The sequence below is a fragment of the Hevea brasiliensis genome, chromosome 16, assembly GCF_030052815.1.
Source record: "Hevea brasiliensis isolate MT/VB/25A 57/8 chromosome 16, ASM3005281v1, whole genome shotgun sequence".
In the NCBI taxonomy this organism is placed as follows: Eukaryota; Viridiplantae; Streptophyta; class Magnoliopsida; order Malpighiales; family Euphorbiaceae; genus Hevea; species Hevea brasiliensis.
The window spans coordinates 56,859,944-56,880,793 of record NC_079508.1 but is presented as its reverse complement, the minus strand read 5'-3'; the positions used below and the strand labels follow the sequence as shown (position 1 = coordinate 56,880,793).

The 20,850-nt window shown below is 34.2% G+C and overlaps 5 protein-coding genes across 5 annotated transcripts; 3 read left to right on the top strand and 2 right to left on the bottom strand.

The window, feature by feature from the left end:
- Nucleotides 1-519: 519 nt before the first annotated feature.
- On the top strand, nt 520-2,968 carry LOC110646304 (peptidyl-prolyl cis-trans isomerase CYP20-1-like). The gene is made up of 7 exons (XM_021799703.2): nt 520-723; nt 999-1,077; nt 1,578-1,625; nt 1,716-1,739; nt 2,063-2,245; nt 2,348-2,423; nt 2,535-2,968. The coding sequence occupies exons 1-7, from the start codon at nt 661-663 to the stop codon at nt 2,671-2,673; spliced, it is 612 nt and encodes a 203-aa protein (XP_021655395.2). The 5' UTR covers nt 520-660; the 3' UTR covers nt 2,674-2,968.
- An 853-nt stretch (nt 2,969-3,821) lies between these two features.
- On the bottom strand, nt 3,822-7,576 carry LOC110666376 (inositol 3-kinase). The gene is given in 3 exon segments (XM_058138810.1): nt 3,822-4,295; nt 5,739-6,277; nt 6,280-7,576. Coding segments are annotated over 3 exon segments (1,083 nt in total). The 5' UTR covers nt 6,587-7,576; the 3' UTR covers nt 3,822-4,058.
- Nucleotides 7,577-8,523: 947 nt separating this feature from the next.
- Nucleotides 8,524-11,182, bottom strand: LOC110646299 (uncharacterized). Its single transcript, XM_021799698.2, has 5 exons — nt 11,023-11,182; nt 10,784-10,932; nt 10,627-10,675; nt 10,310-10,452; nt 8,524-8,857 (listed from the first exon to the last, which is right to left on the bottom strand). Exons 1-5 carry the CDS (start codon nt 11,069-11,071, stop codon nt 8,771-8,773), a joined length of 477 nt encoding a protein of 158 aa, XP_021655390.2. The 5' UTR covers nt 11,072-11,182; the 3' UTR covers nt 8,524-8,770.
- Nucleotides 11,183-14,253: 3,071 nt separating this feature from the next.
- On the top strand, nt 14,254-17,087 carry LOC110666374 (vacuolar cation/proton exchanger 3). The gene is made up of 11 exons (XM_021826849.2): nt 14,254-14,592; nt 14,740-14,807; nt 14,972-15,000; nt 15,100-15,296; nt 15,382-15,594; nt 15,687-15,803; nt 15,909-16,025; nt 16,132-16,185; nt 16,274-16,390; nt 16,482-16,572; nt 16,745-17,087. The coding sequence occupies exons 1-11, from the start codon at nt 14,317-14,319 to the stop codon at nt 16,789-16,791; spliced, it is 1,326 nt and encodes a 441-aa protein (XP_021682541.2). The 5' UTR covers nt 14,254-14,316; the 3' UTR covers nt 16,792-17,087.
- Nucleotides 17,088-17,206: 119 nt separating this feature from the next.
- Nucleotides 17,207-19,312, top strand: LOC110666418 ((S)-8-oxocitronellyl enol synthase CYC2). Its single transcript, XM_021826904.2, has one exon. The coding sequence runs from the start codon at nt 17,787-17,789 to the stop codon at nt 18,924-18,926; it is 1,140 nt and encodes a 379-aa protein (XP_021682596.1). The 5' UTR covers nt 17,207-17,786; the 3' UTR covers nt 18,927-19,312.
- Nucleotides 19,313-20,850: the final 1,538 nt, after the last annotated feature.

Sequence of the window (20,850 nt, the reverse complement as noted above, 5' to 3'; positions counted from 1 at the left end):
TCTTCCTTTCCTAGTCTCTTCTCCCTCACCAGAAATTAGACAATATGCTATTAAGCTCGTTACAAAAGATTTAAGGATATTTAAGAATTATCATGAAATTAGACAATGTAACCTTTATACGCTCACAAAGCTCAATGAAAGTAAAATTTGAACTTAGTTCCTTACTAATGAAACATCTAAATAAACATAGATCCTCATTAATGAGACATCCAAATATAATCTACTACTTGAATGATTAGCTTTTTAAGTACATGAATACATGATCGACCATGGGATAAGCCGAGTGCCCAAATTCATTCAACATATAAAATTAACTACTCCAAATCCAAATATGTGATGCGTCATCCATATACGGAATTTACACAAATCAAAATAGGTCCATTGGACCTAAGGTGCTCAGAAAGCCCAAACTACTCCTCGTAACCCAAAGAATTTTATTTTAGATTCAATTTTAGGGAAAATTATATAATACATCCGTAGCCTATATACAATGTCAAATTCTCCACGTTCATCAGACCAATCACGTTTCATTAAAATATCAAAGGAGCCACGCGGCACACTCTCATTGGCTGAACGTCCACCGATATTTTTCTTTTTCATTTCAGTTCAGTTCTCAGTCTCACTCACCCGCTCTGTCTCTTGAGACTCCAACCAACGAAGATGGCGAGATCGAGGTTGCTGCTATGGACCCTTGTCCTCTTTGGAACCCTAGCTCTTATCCAGGTAAATCAACCCCTACGTCCTCAAAACATGCTCGCCTTTTCTTTCTGATTTGTTTTATATGAGATCTATTATTAGAATACGGAATCTTGTTTCAATTTCTAGTCAGCTTTCGATTTAGCTCTGAATCATCCGGAGAGATTTTGATAGTGATTATTTTTCTTTCTTCAAACTAGATAATAACATATATTTGCTTTGTTTTCTTGTCGATTAATCATTGATTAGTGTTTAATCTTTTGCAAGGAAAATTTTATGCATTAATTAGTTGCTTTTTTTAGGCGAAGAAGTCCGAGGAAGATTTGAAAGAGATAACTCATAAAGTGTACTTTGATGTTGAAATTGCTGGAAAACCTGCTGGTAAGTTAACCTCTAACTCTTAATTACTTGTACTTTGTTCTCTCAAAAACAATCACTTTTGATCAATGTGGTGTGAATTTTGTTTTTTCTTGGAGATGGAAGTACTTGTTGGTCGTCTACCATAGTCATGCCTTGAAGAAACGGATTAAAGAGGATGTTCAGTGTCTCTTATTATAAATAAAAGGAGATTAAATCATTTATAAGAAAAGAATTCAATTAAATTCTCACACAATCATGCATAATTTCTATTTTTTTTTAATGAAAATTTGTTTAAATTAAAAAGAATTGAATTCTTTCATTCCAAACATGAAAAGTGACAAAAAGAAATCAATTGAATTGAATTCTAGTAAAATTTTAGTTTCCAAGCAAGGGGTAAATGTTTGAGGTCATCAAAGTCATATTGCCTTTTTTCTTTTTTTTTTCCTCTTTATACAAATTTTTACATTATTTTGTCCTCAAATATCAGTACTGAAAGATATCTATAATCAATCATCATTCAGGTCGTATTGTCATGGGTCTGTTTGGGAAGGCTGTTCCTAAAACTGCAGGTATAATAGTTTAGATGGTGGATCACTTGTGTAGCTTTCTTCAATGCTTGATTAAAATGGTATTAATGAATTGATGCATTTTATTTGCAGAAAATTTCCGAGCATTGTGCACAGGTATGCTGTTAGACACTGAGACTCAACATCTTTTACCCATGATCTTGCATGAATCCGATTGATAAATGTTAGCCTAATTATAGCATTTCTCCTACGTGTATTTTATCTTGACAAAATGCTTTTAGTTGTAATATTCTTAGAAAGAATTGAGAAAACAGGAAAACGGCTACAGTGAATTTTTATGTGGGACAATTTGTTTGAAGAAATCAAAGACAATATATAAGTGGAATGCGGCTATCCCCTTCATGAAATGATTCCTTGATCTTGTCTTCAAGTGCCATTGTGAATAACTTTATAGAAGCTGGCACGTTTCTCCATTGCAGGGGAAAAAGGTATTGGGAAGAGTGGGAAACCTCTTCATTATAAGGGAAGCATGTTTCACAGGATCATTCCCAGCTTTATGATCCAAGGAGGTGATTTTACACTGGGTGACGGAAGAGGTGGAGAATCAATTTATGGAGAGAAGTTTGCTGATGAGAATTTCAAGCTGAAGCATACTGGACCTGGTAGGATTAATATTTTATTATTTTCAAGTGACCACACCACCTGAAAACATGAGATGGGAAACAAACAAAGGAATGAATGAACTTCAACTTATTTGTTTGCAGGCCTTTTGTCAATGGCAAATGCTGGTCCTGACACAAATGGTTCACAATTCTTCATCACAACTGTGACAACTAACTGGTAATTACATGTTCATGTTTTTAAGTTTTGATGTGGGACGGTTGTTCATAGAAGTAGAACAGTATTTAGTTGCAGAGTTCTTTACCTAACTAAAGTTCCAATTATATACAGGTTGGATGGCAGACATGTTGTATTTGGAAAGGTGCTTTCTGGAATGGATGTGGTCTATAAGATTGAAGCTGAAGGCAGACAGAGTGGCACACCTAAGAGCAAAGTTGTGATAGCAGACAGTGGCGAAATACCACTATAGTTTGCTCTATGACTTGGCAGATATAACTCCTTAAACTTCCCGTTTTGCCTCTCTATAAGACTTCTTAATATGTAGTACCGAGGATCTTTTAATTTAAAATGGCTCTATATCAAATGTTATATGGCGAAGGAGATGGTAGAAACCTCATAGTTTATTTTGAAGCAAGTGATAGGTTGTTGGCTGTTTATATATTCTGATGCAACAATGTGCGAGGATATGGAGGGCTAATAATTCCTGAATTTGGACAGGTAATTTGTAGAATTTGAGTGGAATTAATTTTAATTCTACCCCCAAATTTGCACATGTGGAATTTGGATTTGCGCTCATTTATTAACGAGAGAAGCAAATTAAAAGGATCACAGGGATCTGAAAGAAGAATCCACCATTGCATTATGCATTTGCTTTTAGCCTTCATTCAGTTGTTAATGTGTTTGCAATCGGCTTTTTAGTCATTCTCATACGTTTAGCGAAATCTTTGCTGAACTTGGCTGTTCTAATAGATTAATGCCCAAATGGCTAATTACATCTATGAGACATTAATTAACGATCCCTTGATTCACAGGGGTGAAAAGCAAATTAAATAACGAGGTAGGATGGAGGTAATTTTTATTCAATTCCTTTTGTAAATACTAAGATCGATCGAAATGAAAGGGCAAATATATTCAAAATCTTGTGTTGTACTGTGATACTTGAAACAGTTCTGAAAAAAAAATTCCTTCGACACAAGGATCCCAAAGTGTATATCCCATGCATAAAAAAAAAATTACATAAATAACGCAGAAGCTTAGGGAATTTGACACATTACGTTGACTCTGTTGACAGCCAATCAAAGATCAATTGGACGATCTCTGTGCTTCTCTCAGTACAAAGAAGAATCTTGCTTTTTTTTTTTTTTATCATTTTTCTTTGCATTACATAAAGTAACAAAAAGCAATCAGATGTCAAAACTCGAGTCCTATATTCTTCTGCCTGTGTTTCTAAACTGTTCATTTCAGAAGACTTGGAACAAGAAGCTATAGCTCAGGTAATCAACTGAGATCCTTATATGGATTTACCTCCAATAACTAAGCTAATAGGCTACCTCAACTGACGACTAAACATCCGGACACTGTAGAACCAACAATCCCGTCTAATCTTTGCAGCAGTAGCTATTCATACAGCTAACACTAAAGCTAAAATTCTCATTACAAGCTTCTTTGCTATTCAGAAACTCAGCAACTTTCATGCACTACATAAGATCTTATTTTAAATGCATTAACAACATTAAATTGACATTCAGGATAATGCACCAAATGAATTATGAATAGAAACAGAGCATTGATGTTGGATGCTTTATTCGATACAAGAAAAAGAACCATGAGGAGCAGTTTGCCACTCCAACTGTATTATGGCTTTCTCTCAACTGTTTGCATTGCTTCATCATACACAGGATTAACAGCTAATTTAGGTTGACCAGAGCAATCTGTGGATTCTTGAATGGCACATCGAGTTAATAATTTTGCTGCTCCAAGGGAAGAATGGAACTGTTCATGCCCTGCTGGCTTCAAGAACATCAGCTCATCATCATTCCTCTCATAAAGCAAGCACTGCATTTTCCTCCCCTGAACCTCATCCTTCACTCTCTACAAGAACAAAGAGTGGAGATGTGTATCTTACACAATAAATTCTCAATCTATCCTGAACGAATAAATAAGATATGCCAATAAAGTTTAACCACACAGGGTGGAGGATGTGATTTAAAATGAGGTTCTAATGTCCCAGCCAGAAATAAACACCACATTGGATACCATAGATTTCTTATAGTGCGTGGCACTGAATCATTTAAGGGCAAAATATTAGAATCATAAACTTTATAAAAAAAAAAAATCCCTTTAATCAGTACATCTTTTAGGAACCTTGCCCATTTTTCAGTTTACAAGCCCATATTCAGTTTTTTCATAACAAGTTTAGATTCCAATAATGCACTTGAATGAGACCAAGTCATCACTTTATGTTAAAACAAGAAAAACAAACACTGAAGCAAGTAAATTTTCCAGCACTCTTGCATTTGTCATTACTGGTCAACCACCCTAGACACAAGCACTCCAAATAATCTAACAACAACCATCTCTGTATGCATGTTGGATTGGATCCTATTCCTCATAAACAATCAAGACATGCTTGACAACACCAATGGAATTAGAATTCCAACACACACACACACACAAAAGAAGAAAACGAGCAGGCCAGTCAATGAGTCTCCTGTCATTGCAGAGTCTGGGAACGCTTAGATGCCCTTAGCATTTCCTTGAAACTATGTTGGAATTAAGACTCCAACACAACAATGATTTGCATAACTATGCATCCACGTCCATTCGTACCATTCACTCTCAGTGTGGATAAGTGATCAAGTTTAGCTTTTACACAAATTGGCAGCTTAAGTATTACACTTTTCACTTCTGTGTTCACAAGAAGTTCTTCCTAGATCATCAACCTAAACCCTAAGAAACCACCTGTCTATCATAACAGGGTCAAGCTCATAACATAAACCATATTAACAAAACTACATTTTGGAATTATGTTGAACTGTATTCCAGCCATAAGAACTGATAAATTTCCTTACAAAAATTGTTTAAAAAAGTCACCCTTTCAGAGACGCGGAAGGTGATAATTTCATAATCAAATGAAGTCCCTCTCTTGCATCACGCAGCCGTTGTTCATTTCCAGAATGCATAGGGCTGATTATGTTTCTTAGTTCAAAAGTAATTATCCCATTGAATCTGAGCACTTGGAAAGTGATCTCGTTTCTTAGAACCAGGACACACAAGTGGTGGTTGGAATTTTTAACTATATGATAGAGGAGATTTTACAAGGTAATGGAAGTTAGAAGAACCCATAATTTTTTTTATATAAGATTTTTAAAAGTTTATGAAAATCTCCCAAATTGGGAGAAAGGTTTTTTAAACTAAACGGAAATTTTTCAAGGTATAAAATTTCACAGCAAAGATGTCAACGAGTAACCAGCACCTCACCCCAAAAAAAAAAAATTCTAGTAACAATAAAACAATGAAATTTTCGAAACAAACCTGCAGCAACCTCGGATCGAACTTTGGCAATCCAATTTGTTCAACAGTTAGCGAACCGAAGAAGTTACCCAGCAAGGCAGCATCAGGGACAGCCAATCCTTGAACCAAGCCCGTCACCAGACCACCTAAGAAGCTATCCCCTGCACCCGTGGGATCCTCTTGATTAGCCAAAAAGGGCGAGATTCCCATCTCCCTATCTTTCCAACACACCTTACAGCCATCTTCCCCATTCGTCACCACCACATAACACCACTTCCTCACCTCCTCCACATCCATGAACATGGCCTCCTCTGATGACACTTTTAAAAACCCAATTCGAGGCAATAGGGAACAAAACCCTGTTTCTCGTAACTCAACAAGCTTAACAGTCCCATCAACGGCATCAAAATCTCTTATTAAAGATTGAATATCCACGAGAGCCACATCACAAATCTCAATCATTCTCTCAAGCGTCTCGGGCAATATCTCCCCGCCAACCCCAACCGCCATTCCAAAATCGAACTTCGCGTCAGGAAGATCGATCGGGCTAATCCTATCACTAGCGCAGTATCTTGGTTTCCATTGTCGTGTACACCCGAATCAAAATAGGCATGAAATACAGTCGTCTTGGAAGCAGACACTAAAATTGGGCTATGATTAACTTCGTATCTAAAATCGTGGCCAACTTTCGCAACTAAAATACAAGGAATTGACATCCCATTAAGGACGCTGGCTACAAACGAGGAGGCGCCGCCGAGAGATTCGCCAACGACGATGCCATTTTGGATCAAAACATCGTGGCAGTAGTTGCCGACGATTAAAACACGGGGAGTGGGAGTTTGGTGGGTTTTCTGGATAGCGGTTACCATTGTGGGTTGCGGTGGGTTTGGGGGTCATGAGTGAAGAGGAAGAGCTAAGAGAAAGAGAGGGTTTGGTGGTGATAGCAAGACATAGCAGACAAAGCAGAGCACATATTTTCAGGAAATGGACGGTGCGAATTGTGTAGTCTCTGTTGGGGGAGAAATGGACAAAAATTGGGGTGAGCTTATGTGTCGAGAGAGACAGAAGACGCGCGCTGAAGAGAGAGGTTTTTGTGGGCTTGTTGCATTTTTAAAGAACAGAGAGCAGAGACGCAGGGGAGTGATGGTTCCGTTCCTTTGATGATGCAAGTTTTCCTTAATTTCTTTTTAATGATGGAATTAACAAAAATTTTGCAATTGTTTTTGGCTCTAGTAATTACAATTCCCTTTATTTTTCACAGTAGCTATCAACTCGGAGAAGTGAACAAAAGAAAAGGAAATTCCTTTGCCTTCAGAATAACTATGAACCGATAGGGTCCGCAGCAGATCGGTTTTTGTTTAATTTCGATTTGCAATGTGATGTCAATTCCTTGTAGTTTAGTTGCCAAAGTTATTTGTATGGCCACTCATCCGCCTCTAAATATAGATTTCCATTTTCTGGATCAAATAAACGAGTGGGCAATAAGCCTGGTTGCAAACCTGGGTTCCTCCTCCTTCAGGAATTATCAAACTTAACTTTGATGCAGGGGTCAACAGGCGCAACAGGACAGGATCTATTGCGGCAATTGCCAGGAATTCCCAAGGCTATCCAATGGGATGGAGTTGCAGAAGAATTAGAGGGATAACAGATCTACTAGTTCTGAAAGGGATGGCACGTAGAGAGGCAGTCATGCTAGCTTGGTCAGGGGTTTTCGATGGTTATTTTTGAAGGCGATGCACAAGTTGTCAGTCGCAGTGTAATGGGATTCTCTGCCCCTCTCGACATTCAGGGACTATTCCATGATATTTCAGCTCTTAACAGTTCTGTTACAGCTAAAAGTTTTTGCTTTATTCCCCACCATTGTAATTCCGCAGCTCATAAGCTTGCTGCCAAAGCCTCGTATGATGGGGATTTCCTCGTTAATCCTCTGTTTCAAACTCAATTTGTAATCGCTTTCTTGGCCATTCAGGCCTCTTAGTGAAGTAAACTTAAGAAGAAAAAAAATTGTCTATCTGATATTGAATTTAAGAGGTTAATATTACTTTCTAAATAAAAATAATTCTCTTAAAAAGAATTTTAAAAAATTATTTTATTATTTTAATATTTTTATAATTAAAATTTGTTAAATTTAATTTTAAATTATTTTTAATATTTTTTAATTAATATATTAAAAAAAATTAATATTAATTTAAACAGTAACATCAAACATACTCCATAGCCTATGTGCTAAATTACCCAGCTGTGCATAGCAAGTCGCAATGCTGACGAAGTGCCGTACCTGCAAGTTGTATCACCAATCTCCACCTACCACCTTTACTCCTTTTGCTAGCCATACGCACAACTCCTTGCGTAGATTTGCCTAATGCATGTTCCCGCCTTCCTGGCTATGTCACATTGTCTCAACAAGAACTAATCTCAATAATCAGACCACATACCACAAACACTGTAAAGGAATCAACATTTTTACTGATTCCAAATTATTATGAAATTGCAACCTTATTTGCCACCAACATGCATGATATGTGATACTATCATCACTTTCGACAGATGAACAAGTTACTCAATGCTTCATCAGCCCCATTAATAGGCCTACTAATCCCATTGTATCCCCTTCCCATCCCATAAAACCCTGTTTTCCTCAATCTTGATGGATTGTCTGTAGAATGTCTTCAACCAGTGAAGAGTCTCCTCGAAGATGTTGATAAAATATTGTAGCTAAAGAGCTAATTCATAATGCTCAAACTCTGGTAAGCTGGTTTGATTTGAGCAAATAAGTTATCATGCCCAAAGATCAAGGATACGAGACTTAACAAAACACACATATCTATATAACAAAAGAAAAGAGAGACAAAGAAGTTTTAGGCTTATAAACAAGGAACTTTAATTAGAACAAACAAGTGGCCACATCTTACTATGCTTATTACACATACTGCCATAATTTTGGTTGACAAGCTAATCAAGCCATGAAGATGAAATAAGCATAATTTGATTCTTTTTTTTACTACACACTGGTCTGGATTCAATGACACACTCATCTAAGCACATTGACATTGTCAACCAGTGCGGATTCCACCCATAAAAGTCCTAGGATCAGGACAGCTCCCCGTAAATTGTGCCTGGGAGAAGTCAAAACCAGGATTCTGCACAAAGTATTACTCTAGTTAGACCTGTTGAACAGCAGAACAATTCTCTTGGCAATATCTGAATACTGTGTATAATATTTGATTAAGCAGATACATAAACAAAGATTTCTACCGTAAATTACATGGCTTCTATATATTCAATGGTACACAGATGGTAAATTCATTACTTATAGTAGTAAGTTCAAAACAAAATTATTACTAAAGAAAAAATTAGTAGCATGCAAAACGGATGATACCGTAGTTGATAAGCACATAGTGAATCTAAAACAGCAATTCATTCAGTATGAGAAAATAACATCCCCGTCATGTATCCTTGAACCCAAAAGTTTACACAGGAAGTCACATAATACACATGGCATCACAGTACTATCAATGGCATGTGTATATTGAAGATAAACAGAATCTATACTTGGTAAACAAACTTCTTCATAATTGATACTTGGACATATTAAAATCTAAGGCCATGAGAAAACAATTAATATGTTTTAGACATCAAACTGATATTGTCATCTACAGTATCAACTACTCTAAACTTTGAATATGTAATCACATCCAAACACTCAATTTAAGTAAGACTATCCATAGTTACTAAGACTATCCATTGTTACCTTTGAAAGTTCTTTATTCTAATTTCTCCAAAGATACTGACAAGCTATAGTAATAATTAAAAAAAAAAAAGCCATCTACTTCAAATAAGCAGGCAGCAAGCAACTTTGGTTAGATGATGGATCATCTTCCAAACACTTCACTTAATTTACTTGCTTAGTAGTATAACTTGTGCTAAAACTATTAGTCCTTGTAGACGCTTTACAAAATGCAGGTCCCAAGTATTTACCAATCACACTCATGACATGTTTGATGTTCAAAATCATGCACATATCACACATACACTGAAATTGTTCTTGGGAGCAATACATGGTTCACATCAGCTTAATCCAGTAGCAGTAAAATTGCCCAAGAAAGAATGGAAAAGACAGAAGTCTGAGTTTCACCCTTTTGAATAACTTCAAATAATTTTCTAATTCCAGAATACAAAAAACCATATCTCATGACATTTTAAATTCATCTAATAAGTCATAATAGTATTTCATAAACACAAACAGACAAAATCTGCTATACACTAACTCCTGTGCGGGCTGCACTAAACTGCGGTACTGTTACACTACTAAAGTTGGACCAACACTATCCTAAAATTGCTTCCAATAAAAATTTTTACTCCCAAGAGAACACTTTGTTGGAATAAAATTGGTCGAAAATGAACAAGGTGACAAAAAAAAAATGAGTCCAAAATAATGCTTGAAATAACAAAAACAATGATTACCATAAGCCCCATAAGCTAAGTTAAATGAATTAATCATCAAGGACGAGTTGAATGAGCACCAGAGAATTGAAGTAATAATGTCTAATATTCTACATAGTATTATACTGAAGGAAGTAATAGTTATTCACCTCTTCCTGAAATCTCTGAAGCATGAGACGCTTCTGTTCAATGTCAGAGGAGTAAGGATCCAACTGACCCTGACCCACTATTGGAGAAGACCATGTCTGACCCTTGTCCCTTTTTTGCAGCGTTACGTGCATTGTATCATCCTCTGCAAGGAAAAATTCCCAATTTAACATCTAATGCAAAGAATTTAAGAATTAAAAAAACCAAAGGCATTATAATTGTAAGCTTAGAAGAAATGGCTATCTTTAAAAACAAAAGAATATATCATAAAAATCAAACAGGCTACAAAATGGGAAGCACAGAAAAATAAATAAAGTACCTAAAGTCCAAAAGGAAGAATCAGTCTTCACTGGGCAGGAGAGTTCATGCTGAAAAACCAGAGAAAAACAAACATATCAATCGACAAGAAACTAAAAAATATAAAATAGAAAGCGAGAGAAAGAGAGAGAGAGAGTGAGAGAGAGAGAGAGACTGACATTGAGATATGGGGGATTGCCTTTGATGCCAAGTTCAAGATGTTTTGATTGAATCTTGCAATAGAATTGCTTTGGGTGAACGTTTGGAGGCAAATTGATGTAAATATTGACCTCTTCTAGGGTTTGATCCCATTCAAATACAGTTTGGCCTAATCACAGAAAAGAAATGAAAATCAAATTCAAACACAAATCATTAATGGTTCAGGAACGATAAAAGAAATAGAGAGGGAGGTAGAGACCGTTGTGGATGAAACAGTGACGCTTCTCTGGAGCCAATTTCTCTGCCATCTCAAGTTCTAGGGTTTGTTTCGCGCGGATTTTGCTTATATGTGAGCTCTCTCGAAAGGTCCCTTTCCATTCCCAATTTTTATATTTGTTGACCGCCCCCCATTTTTTCGTAAATTCACAAAAGAGATTCAGCAATTGGACTAATCTTATGTTTCCCTCCACTTAAATTCTATAAACTACAATTACATCGCACCTCCCTGTTCAAATGATGAATTAGTATTTAATCTTTCAACTATATTAAAATTTATAATTTTATTCTATTATTTTTAAAAAATACATGACTTATTCTTTATTTGAATTGAGTGCATTGTGATTTATTATCTATAATATAATATTGTATTATATGGTATAAATTTTTATTATTTATATATTTAAAAATTTGGTAGAGCGTAGAATAGTTTAATAACATTTTCTTATTTGATTATATAATATGATGTGATAAGATAAATATAAAAATTATTAAAATATTTTTTATTAATATTTTAAATATATAATAATTTAAAAATATTTATTTAAATAAAATATTAATGTACAAATAATATTATTATAATAATAATAATTAAAGATACATTTTATATTTTTTAATTAATAAGTTGAAATTATATAATTAGAATTTTATATATTATGTAGAGATAAAATGAAAAATATAAATTTTAAATCATGCAAAATTATCAAATTAGTAGCTTGAAAATTATGATAAAAATCATCATTTTACACTTCAAACCACTATTTTTTAAGAATAATTTTTCTAAACATATAAAGTAATCATGCAATATAATATGAAACCATCCCGGACAATGATCCAAACATAACGATAGTCTCTCATATTTGATTTTGTTGATTATTTGATCTCTTTATTTATTTTTTTTTATCAATTTAACCGTTAATCAAAAAATTAAAATATGGTTTTATGAGATATGAAAATATTAATAATAGCAAAAACTTAAGAATAAAAATATTTATAATGGTAAAAACTCAGCAAAAATTTTAATAATTAATAATTAAAGGCAAAAGTTGAAGAAAAAATAGATGAAGCTATAAGTGTACAATAAAACCAAAACTTAGTGACTAATTAATATATTTTTTAAAATGTAAAACTTAAATAATTAATTTTACTATAATATATAGAAACTAAATAACGATTTTTTATTTTTTAAAAGTATATTAATTATTTATCACATGAAATTTCATATTCACTTAATCTATCATATATAAATTTTTTTATTAATTAAATTTGGAGTTTAAATTTATTAATTTATAATTTAAAAATTATTATAATATACATTTAAACTAAAACTAATTAATAGATATAAAAATGAAGAGAAAACTTTTAAAAACAAAAAAAAAAGATTGAAGCTTATTTAAATGTTACTAAATTCATTAATCACTTTTGTCTTTTTTTTATTTTAGGAATGTAAAATTTCAAGTTTAAATTTTAATTAAATTTGAACATATTAAAACAAAATTAAAAATAAACATGTTGAGAGAAAAATTCAAGAGAAAGGCAAAGGGACATGATAGGTTGATAATTAAGTTTTGGTAGAATAAAAAAGAAAATCATTGTTTTGGAGTGGAAATTTCCTCTCTATAATTTGTGTAATTGCTTTGAAACGTTCCAATCAAATGGCAGTTTTTGATTTCGCACTCCAACCTTCATTTTCATCAGATGGGCGCAGCAAAACGACAGCGTTTTTATTCTCCTTTCGAGGAAACTTGAAAATTCCAGGAAAGTTCTGCCTTCCCTGCAGACTTTGCCCATCTACTTTATTACGCTTTGCCTTCCAATCTCCCTCTCTCTCTCTCTCTCTCTCTCTCTCTCTCTATATATAATAACAATATACCATTAACATGCATAATATGTCATTTATCAAAATAATTATTTATCAAATATCATGCTCGCTAATTATAAATTTATTAAATTAAGATACCAAGTTTTATTTTATTATATTTATTTTTTATTATAATTATATTATTTAATTTTTATTTTATCTCCCCTCCAAAATTACCTTTTTTATTTTCAAGTATATATATATATATATATATATATATATATATATATATATATATATATATATATATATATATATATATATATATATATATATATATCATCTCATATATATGTAAACCAGTTTTATTTTTCTTAAAGTTAAAACTTTGCATTAATTTCAGGCAATTAGTCTCATTAATTATCATAATTAATTATAACTACATTAATTCATAAGAAACTAAATTAAGCATTTATGCGTCGTAAAAAATATCTTAATTATCTTGTAACTTTATAAATTAATTAACCCAAATTTATATTTTTATTTGCATAAATAATATAATAAAAATTATAAATGCAAGGCTTGTTAATTTGTTAGCCTAATTGAGTACGAGACTTAGCTTAGCTTAATATAATAATTAAAGGCATATTACTTACCTAATCAAGCCAAGTTCGAATCTTGACTACTACTCTTATAATTGCATATCATATAATTAAATGGAGGATTTGCATATCATATATTGGCTTGTTCCTCACTGATCACCAAGAGCCGGACAAGCATTCCTTAAAGCAGAAAAGGATTGTTATTTACTGTTTCATTTTCTTTATTACAATGAATGCTTTTGTACTTTGCAAGCTCAAGCTATAGATATACCTACAAGAAAACTCTTTGAAACTGACCAATATACTCACGCAAAACATCAAAAATCGATTCTTAATTAATAGTAGTAATTAACAGAGCAATTTAACCGAAAAACATTATTAATTAATAATCCTCCTCCACCTACAATTAATTGCATCACTTGTAACAACTTAATTAATTACGTTGTAACAACTTAATTAATTACGTTAATTAAAGTTCTTCTTAGCCACATATAGTTAGAGAAATCTGATGAAAATCAACTATAGTCAAATTGATCGACTTCATGATCCCCTTAATTGCAGATTAATGTATTAATCCTAATTAATTATCGGTGGCTCTGTGCTGTAATGTATAAAGTTTAAAGAGAATTATCAGTGATGCCACCTTATAATATGCAAGCAACACCTACACAATATAATCAGCAGGTACGTGGAGTACCATGCAAGAATGGAAACAAGAAGGGAAAATTCCAGGAAGATGCTTTAACCATATATGTAACGGCAACTCGGTTCTTTCAACCATAGATAAGCTTCATCCTATCTGCACAATTCAGTAGCTATATAGCTACCCAGGCTACAAGTAGCAGTCCAAGTGTGGGTTGGCAGTGCTGCAGCTATGGACAACTCACACGAGGTCTCAGAATTGGAACATGGACGTGGCCTCCTCAAGCCCTCCTCCAATAAGGAGGTTTTGAATGGCAGGACTCTGCAAAATGTATCGTCTTCCATTTTGCGTACGAAATCAGAACCAGTTCTTGTTTCAAGCGTTCGGTTTCAAATGCTCAGGCTTTTCTTGGCCAACCTCCAAGAAGTCATTCTTGGAACTAAGCTGGCTGTGCTCTTCCCAGCCATTCCTCTTGCTATAGCTGCTGATTTTTATAAATTTGGCAGAGTAAGTTTCTTTCTCATCAGTATTTGATAATCAAAATTATACATGTATCGGTCCAAAAAAATCTTTTATGTTTATATATATATATATATATATATATATATATATATATATATATATATATCCTGAACTTTTTCCTGCCACATGTAGGCTTGGCTATTTGCTTTGAGTTTACTTGGACTTACCCCACTTGCAGAACGTGTCAGCTTCCTCACTGAGTAAGCTTGTAATTATATTTCTTTAATTTAATTCTCCCCCTCAGAAAAGAAGAAGAAGAAAAAGAAAAGCTGGCAACTATATTCAGATTATAATCTTTTTCTTTTAATTTAGTGTTTCTAACATTGTTATTTTCAATTTTCTTTTTCTGATTATATAATTTCAGACAAATTGCATACTACACTGGTCCAACAGGTGATGTCCCACTCATGAAAATTGATAATATGAAAATAACAAAATAAATTATATAACTATCACTTGAAGATTGAAGAAAATGATATTTTTATCTTGCAGTTGGAGGGCTTCTTAATGCAACTTGTGGTAATGCAACAGAGTTGATAATAGCATTGTTTGCTCTTTACCAAAATAAAATACATGTCTTGAAGTACTCCCTATTGGGTTCCATCTTGTCAAACCTCCTTCTTGTTCTTGGGACCTCTCTGCTCTGTGGAGGCTTGGCCAACCTGAAAAAGGAACAAAGATATGATAGAGTAAGACAGAACTAATAAAATTCCCAATTAGCTTTACAGCTTGGATATTCGAAACATTTATTCTTTTGTTATTGGACTTTAACAGAAGCAAGCTGATGTCAACTCACTACTTCTACTGCTGGGGTTGTTGTGCCACATGTTGCCACTAACGTTCAGATATGCTATAGGGGAAGGCCCTGTTACTTTCTACTATACCCTTGAGCTGTCTAGAGCTAGCAGCATTGTTATGCTCTTAGCATATGTTGCTTATATCTTCTTCCAGCTGAAAACTCACAGGCAATTGTTTGAATCTCAGGAGGTGATTAACTAATTAATATGTTTTCCCCCTTTTTTTTAAATGGCTATATATACAATGATGCGTAGGATTTACTGGTTTGAGTGGAATTACAGGAGGGAGAAGAAGAAGAAGAAAAGGCAGTGATAGGATTTTCGAGTGCATTTTCTTGGTTAGTTGGCATGACAATGATTATAGCATTATTATCTGAGTATGTTGTGGGCACAATTGAGGTACATTAATCACAGTTCTAAATTTATCACTTCTTGGGCTAGCATCAGCATTTTTTTTTTTTTAAAAAGAACCTTTTTAATCTATTCATTAATGTTTCTGGTCAGGCTGCATCTGATTCCTGGGGCATTTCTGTCAGCTTTATTAGCATAATCTTGCTACCCATCGTGGGGAATGCAGCGGAACATGCAGGATCAATCATATTCGCTTTCAAGAACAAGTTGGTATGATAATATAGACCCTTATTATTATTATTATTATTATTATTTTAATTTAAACCTTAATCCTCAGTTACTAGCTAGCTTGTTTACAATTTCGGGTGTTGCGCAGGACATTTCTTTGGGCGTTGCACTGGGATCTGCCACTCAGATATCGATGTTTGTGGTGAGGAAAAGTAACCCAAGAAAAGAAAGTCATTTGCAAAGTTGATCCCTTGAAAGAAAATTCTATATAACAATCTTGATCTTTTCAGGTCCCTTTATGTGTGGTTGTTGGCTGGATAATGCATGTCCATATGGACCTTGATTTCAGTCTTCTTGAAACCGTTTCTCTTGCTTTTACAATAATTATCACAGCCTTCACTTTACAGGTTCATCTAATTCTTGTTCCCCCCTCTTAGTGATTAAATATGCATATTATTTATGTTGGTTATAATACAATTTCTGCTACTTTCTCTGCAGGATGGAACCTCACACTACATGAAAGGAGTAGTTCTTTTTCTGTGTTACATTGTTATAGCTGCCTGTTTTTGGGTTCACAAAATTCCTCAGAGTAAGTACTTTTAGTCAAAGGAAAAAAACTTACCTAAACTTGATCCATTATGGATGAAGACTCATAATTCAAATGCTGACCTAAACTTGATCCATTATGGATGAAGACTCATAATTCAAATGCTGACAGAGTAGAATAATCCTAATAATGTTAAACTTTTCTTAATGATCAGATCAAATTACTATTGGGAAACCATTCGGTGGAGTATTTTCTGCTTAGGTGGGAAGACATTTGGGATTTAAACCCAAATAAAGGAAAGTGCAGCTGTTAATGACATGATTTTTAGAGTTTGTTGATCAGCATTGGAAAAGCAGTGGGAAGATTTGATCGGCATTTTGGTAATTGTTAGGGGGATCATGTGGAATATGAGAGCTTAATGGGATTGATAATTTTGGAATTAATTTAATGGGAATTCCATAGAACAAAAATGTTTTTATAAAGCTCTCTCTTTAATTTATTTCCTTGTAATAAGGTTTTTGTTACTGATTTTAAGTTTAAAACAGCTGGTTCTTCTCTGTTGGCCGTGGCTGCTTTTTTAAATAATAATATTCTCATTAAAAATTTTAATATGTAGAATATTACTTTATGTACGTCTTGATATATGCAAACTTCAACTGTACATAAAAATTTTCAACATGAAGAAAAAAAAAATGTTTCAAAAATGAGTATTGAAGATATCTCCAAATCTCTTGGATTGTAGGAGATTTCCCATGTGGAATTAAAGATCAAATAAAATAAAATATGGGTTAGTTGATTGAACAGTTAAATTACATCTAGCAATTAAGGAAGTTGCCTGGGTCCTGAAAATGTTCAGGTACGTCTACACCGATATAGTATTGGGAATAAAAGCTTGGCCATTTATTATGGACCACCTTTAATATAAATATTAAAAGCTTCAATGCAGCCACAATGCCGGCACATTAACGGCCAGGGTCACAATCTGCCGGCAACTAAGCCTTTCTCTAAGGTTTGACGCCGCAACTATTTGCTACTCACCATGTGCTTCTGCTTAAATTATTACTTTGGAGATCAAAAGCAACCTATTTAAATAATCTCCATATGATCCAATTATTGACACCCTTGAAAGAATTCCACTAGTTGTTTGATTTTCAATTTTTTATAATCTCCGTGGAGTACTCTGCAATTATCATAATAAGCTAGCATCCTCTATATGTAGCTGCTGCAAGCTTCAGAAGCTGAGCACGTCTGCATCAATGACAGCTAAAGAAACCAACGAAGCAACAGAAGTTGCCACTAGAAATGTTGCTGTCATTTTTGGGGTTACTGGGCTTGTTGGGAGAGAGCTACTGAGACGTCTGCTCTCAAAATCCAAATGGAAAGTTTATGGTATAGCTAGAAGGTTTGAGAGCTTTCCTATACAAAATTCCGACTATCATTTCATTTCATGCGACTTGCTAAACGCTCAAGAAACCCAAAAGAAGCTCTCTATCGTGCGAGATGTGAGTCATGTGTTTTGGATCACTTGGGCAGGCCAATTTCCTCTAGATAGCAGGGAATGTTGCGAGCAGAATCTGGCTATGATGTCCAACGCCTTGAATGCTATCCTCTCTAAAACTAAGACATTGAAGCATGTTTCGCTCCAGACGGGAATGAAGCACTATGTGTCACTACAACACAATCAGAATGCGAAACAAGAAGTTTGCTTCTATGATGAGGATTGTCCAAGAGCGAGTGAAGGTTATAACTTCTACTATGTCCTTGAGGACTTGCTCAAGGAGAGACTAGCTGGTAAGGTGGCTTTTTCTGTGGTAAGGCCTGGCTTGTTAATGGGTAGTTCCAATAGGACTTTATACAATGTCATGGGTTGTTTGTGCGTTTATGGAGCTATTTGCAAATATTTAAACCTCCCTTTTGTTTTCGGGGGAACGAGGGAGTTCTGGGAGGAAGCGTGCATGGATGGGTCGGATGCTGGGTTAGTAGCTGAACAGCACATTTGGGCAGCTACCAATGATGAAATATCTTCCCCGGATGGTCAGGCATTCAATGCCATCAATGGCTCAAGTTTTACCTGGAAGGAGATCTGGCCAGTTCTTGGAAAGAAATTTGATGTGGAAGTGCCTCAAGAAATGTTCTTGAAGGACTTCAGATATGCAACGGCAATGAGTGACAAGAGGAAAGTATGGCAAGATATTATAGAGAAGGAAGGACTAGTAGAGACAGAGATTGAAGATTTGGCTAATTGGGAGTTCTTGGATGTCTTGTTTCGTTGTCCAGTGAAACTGCTCGGGAATCGAGAGAAGGCTAATCGGCTGGGTTTTACCATGAGATGCAAAACAATGGAATCAATCTTGTATTGGATTGATTCCATGAGGAGTGACAAATTAATTCCTTAATCTTTCATTAGATCTTTAATTTGGGATTTTGATTATGAGCAGAGGAAAGAAAGTGGTGCACCATAAAGAAATTGCTTGTACCACAAAGAAAGTGCCTGTAAGTGTTTGACTGTTTCTATTTTCTTACGAGAACATGATACAGTAAAGATATGAGGAGTTATTCAAAAGCATCTAGATTCTCCAACTAAGCGCCAACCTCTTCTCACTCGTCTTTGCCTTGGAGCAAGAGTCGTCAACCTCAATTTTAGATGCCTTCGTCGCTTGTTCATGTCCAAATCCTACTCCTATGGAGCAAGCATGGGAATTATTTGCTCGCTGGGCAAGGATTTTTATAGACTATTATCCTGTGACTGTCTCCCTTTCTAGATACATATTCTGCTTTCTTCTCTTTAGCTCTGCTTTTGTGGGAACGACGTTAATAATAACACATCGATATTAGAGAGAGAGAGAGAGCATGGCAGTGTTCAAAATTCAACTTTTGAGTATGGTGTAACTATGAACACCAAGTCAAAATTCCTTACGATCCTATAAAGTAAAAAACAACAAGCGCCACTGAAAATTTGTGAAAACTATGTGCCTTCGGCAGGAGGGCTAAAGCCCAAAAAACGAAGGACAATGATACAGTTGCCTACACGTCCTTGGCCACAGGATCCTCTCCCTCATAATTTCTGCAGCAGCTCTATAACACTAGTATCCATAGCCTGATGCATGCCAATTTCTCCATCCCTATAAGCATTATTTGGAAAGGCAATTTTAAACTTGCTTGCAAGCAACTACAAGGAATAGTGGTGGCATTATGAATTCCAGCCATCTGCACAGTGACCAGACAATCATCATAGCTACAAGGTCTCATATCCAATTCCACCAGCCTTGACAAAACCCGTCTCAGGCAAATTGCGGACTCCCTAGGTCAAGTTCAGCACATAACTCAGCCGGCCAGCACCCAAGACCTCAAAACTACATTGCAAAATTGGGATTTTTTTATGCTATTAATATGTATAGTTCTCTAATTCTTATCAAGGAAAAATTCAGCTTATAATTACCATAAGACGGTTATTGTTTATTATAGGCCGTGAAGAGCGCAAATAATCAATAGAGGAAGTATCTATAAAATAGTTCACCACCACATAAAGTTTTAATACATAATGTTATTTTATTAAATATTATTTTAATTTAAAATTATTAATATTTTCACCATTGTCACGTGATGGTGGCGATAGTCAAGTGGTGTTGGCAATGGCCAAGTATAATGATCAAGTGATGGTGGTAGAATAATAGTGATAGTGATGGAGTTAGTGATGGTGATAGTAGTGAAGATGGTTAGGTGATAATAACGATGGTGATTGAGTGGTGGTGATGATAGTGGTGGCGACAATGATTGTGACGACAAGATAGTGCTAATAAGGTGTTAATAGTAAATGAAAAAATCAAATAATCATGATTACATTTATTTTTTTTAGTGTAATGACTATATATTATTTAAAAATATAATTGATTACATTATGTAAGTGTCATTTTATTACATTAAATTTTTTTATTGTTAAATAAAATAATTAAATACGTAATATAATCATAATTACATTATATAAATATAGTCTTATATTTTTTGAAATTATTTAATTAACTTAATAAGGAAAGGCTACTTTACGATCAAGTACTAATTTAAATTTTTAAGTACTTTAATTATTTTCCTATTTTCTGAAAAACAAACCAAAAATCATTTTTAAAAATTAAAATATATAAACATTTCTTATTGTTTAAATAATTACATGTTCAAATTTCTTTTTTTTTTTAATAAAAGGTTTTATATAGACTTCATAATTTTATTAAATTTATTTATTCATTATGAGGTATTGTTTCATTCATTAGTTTGAACGAGGATGTCCCAGGAAGCCATACCCTTGATTTCTTTTTTTCAATAATA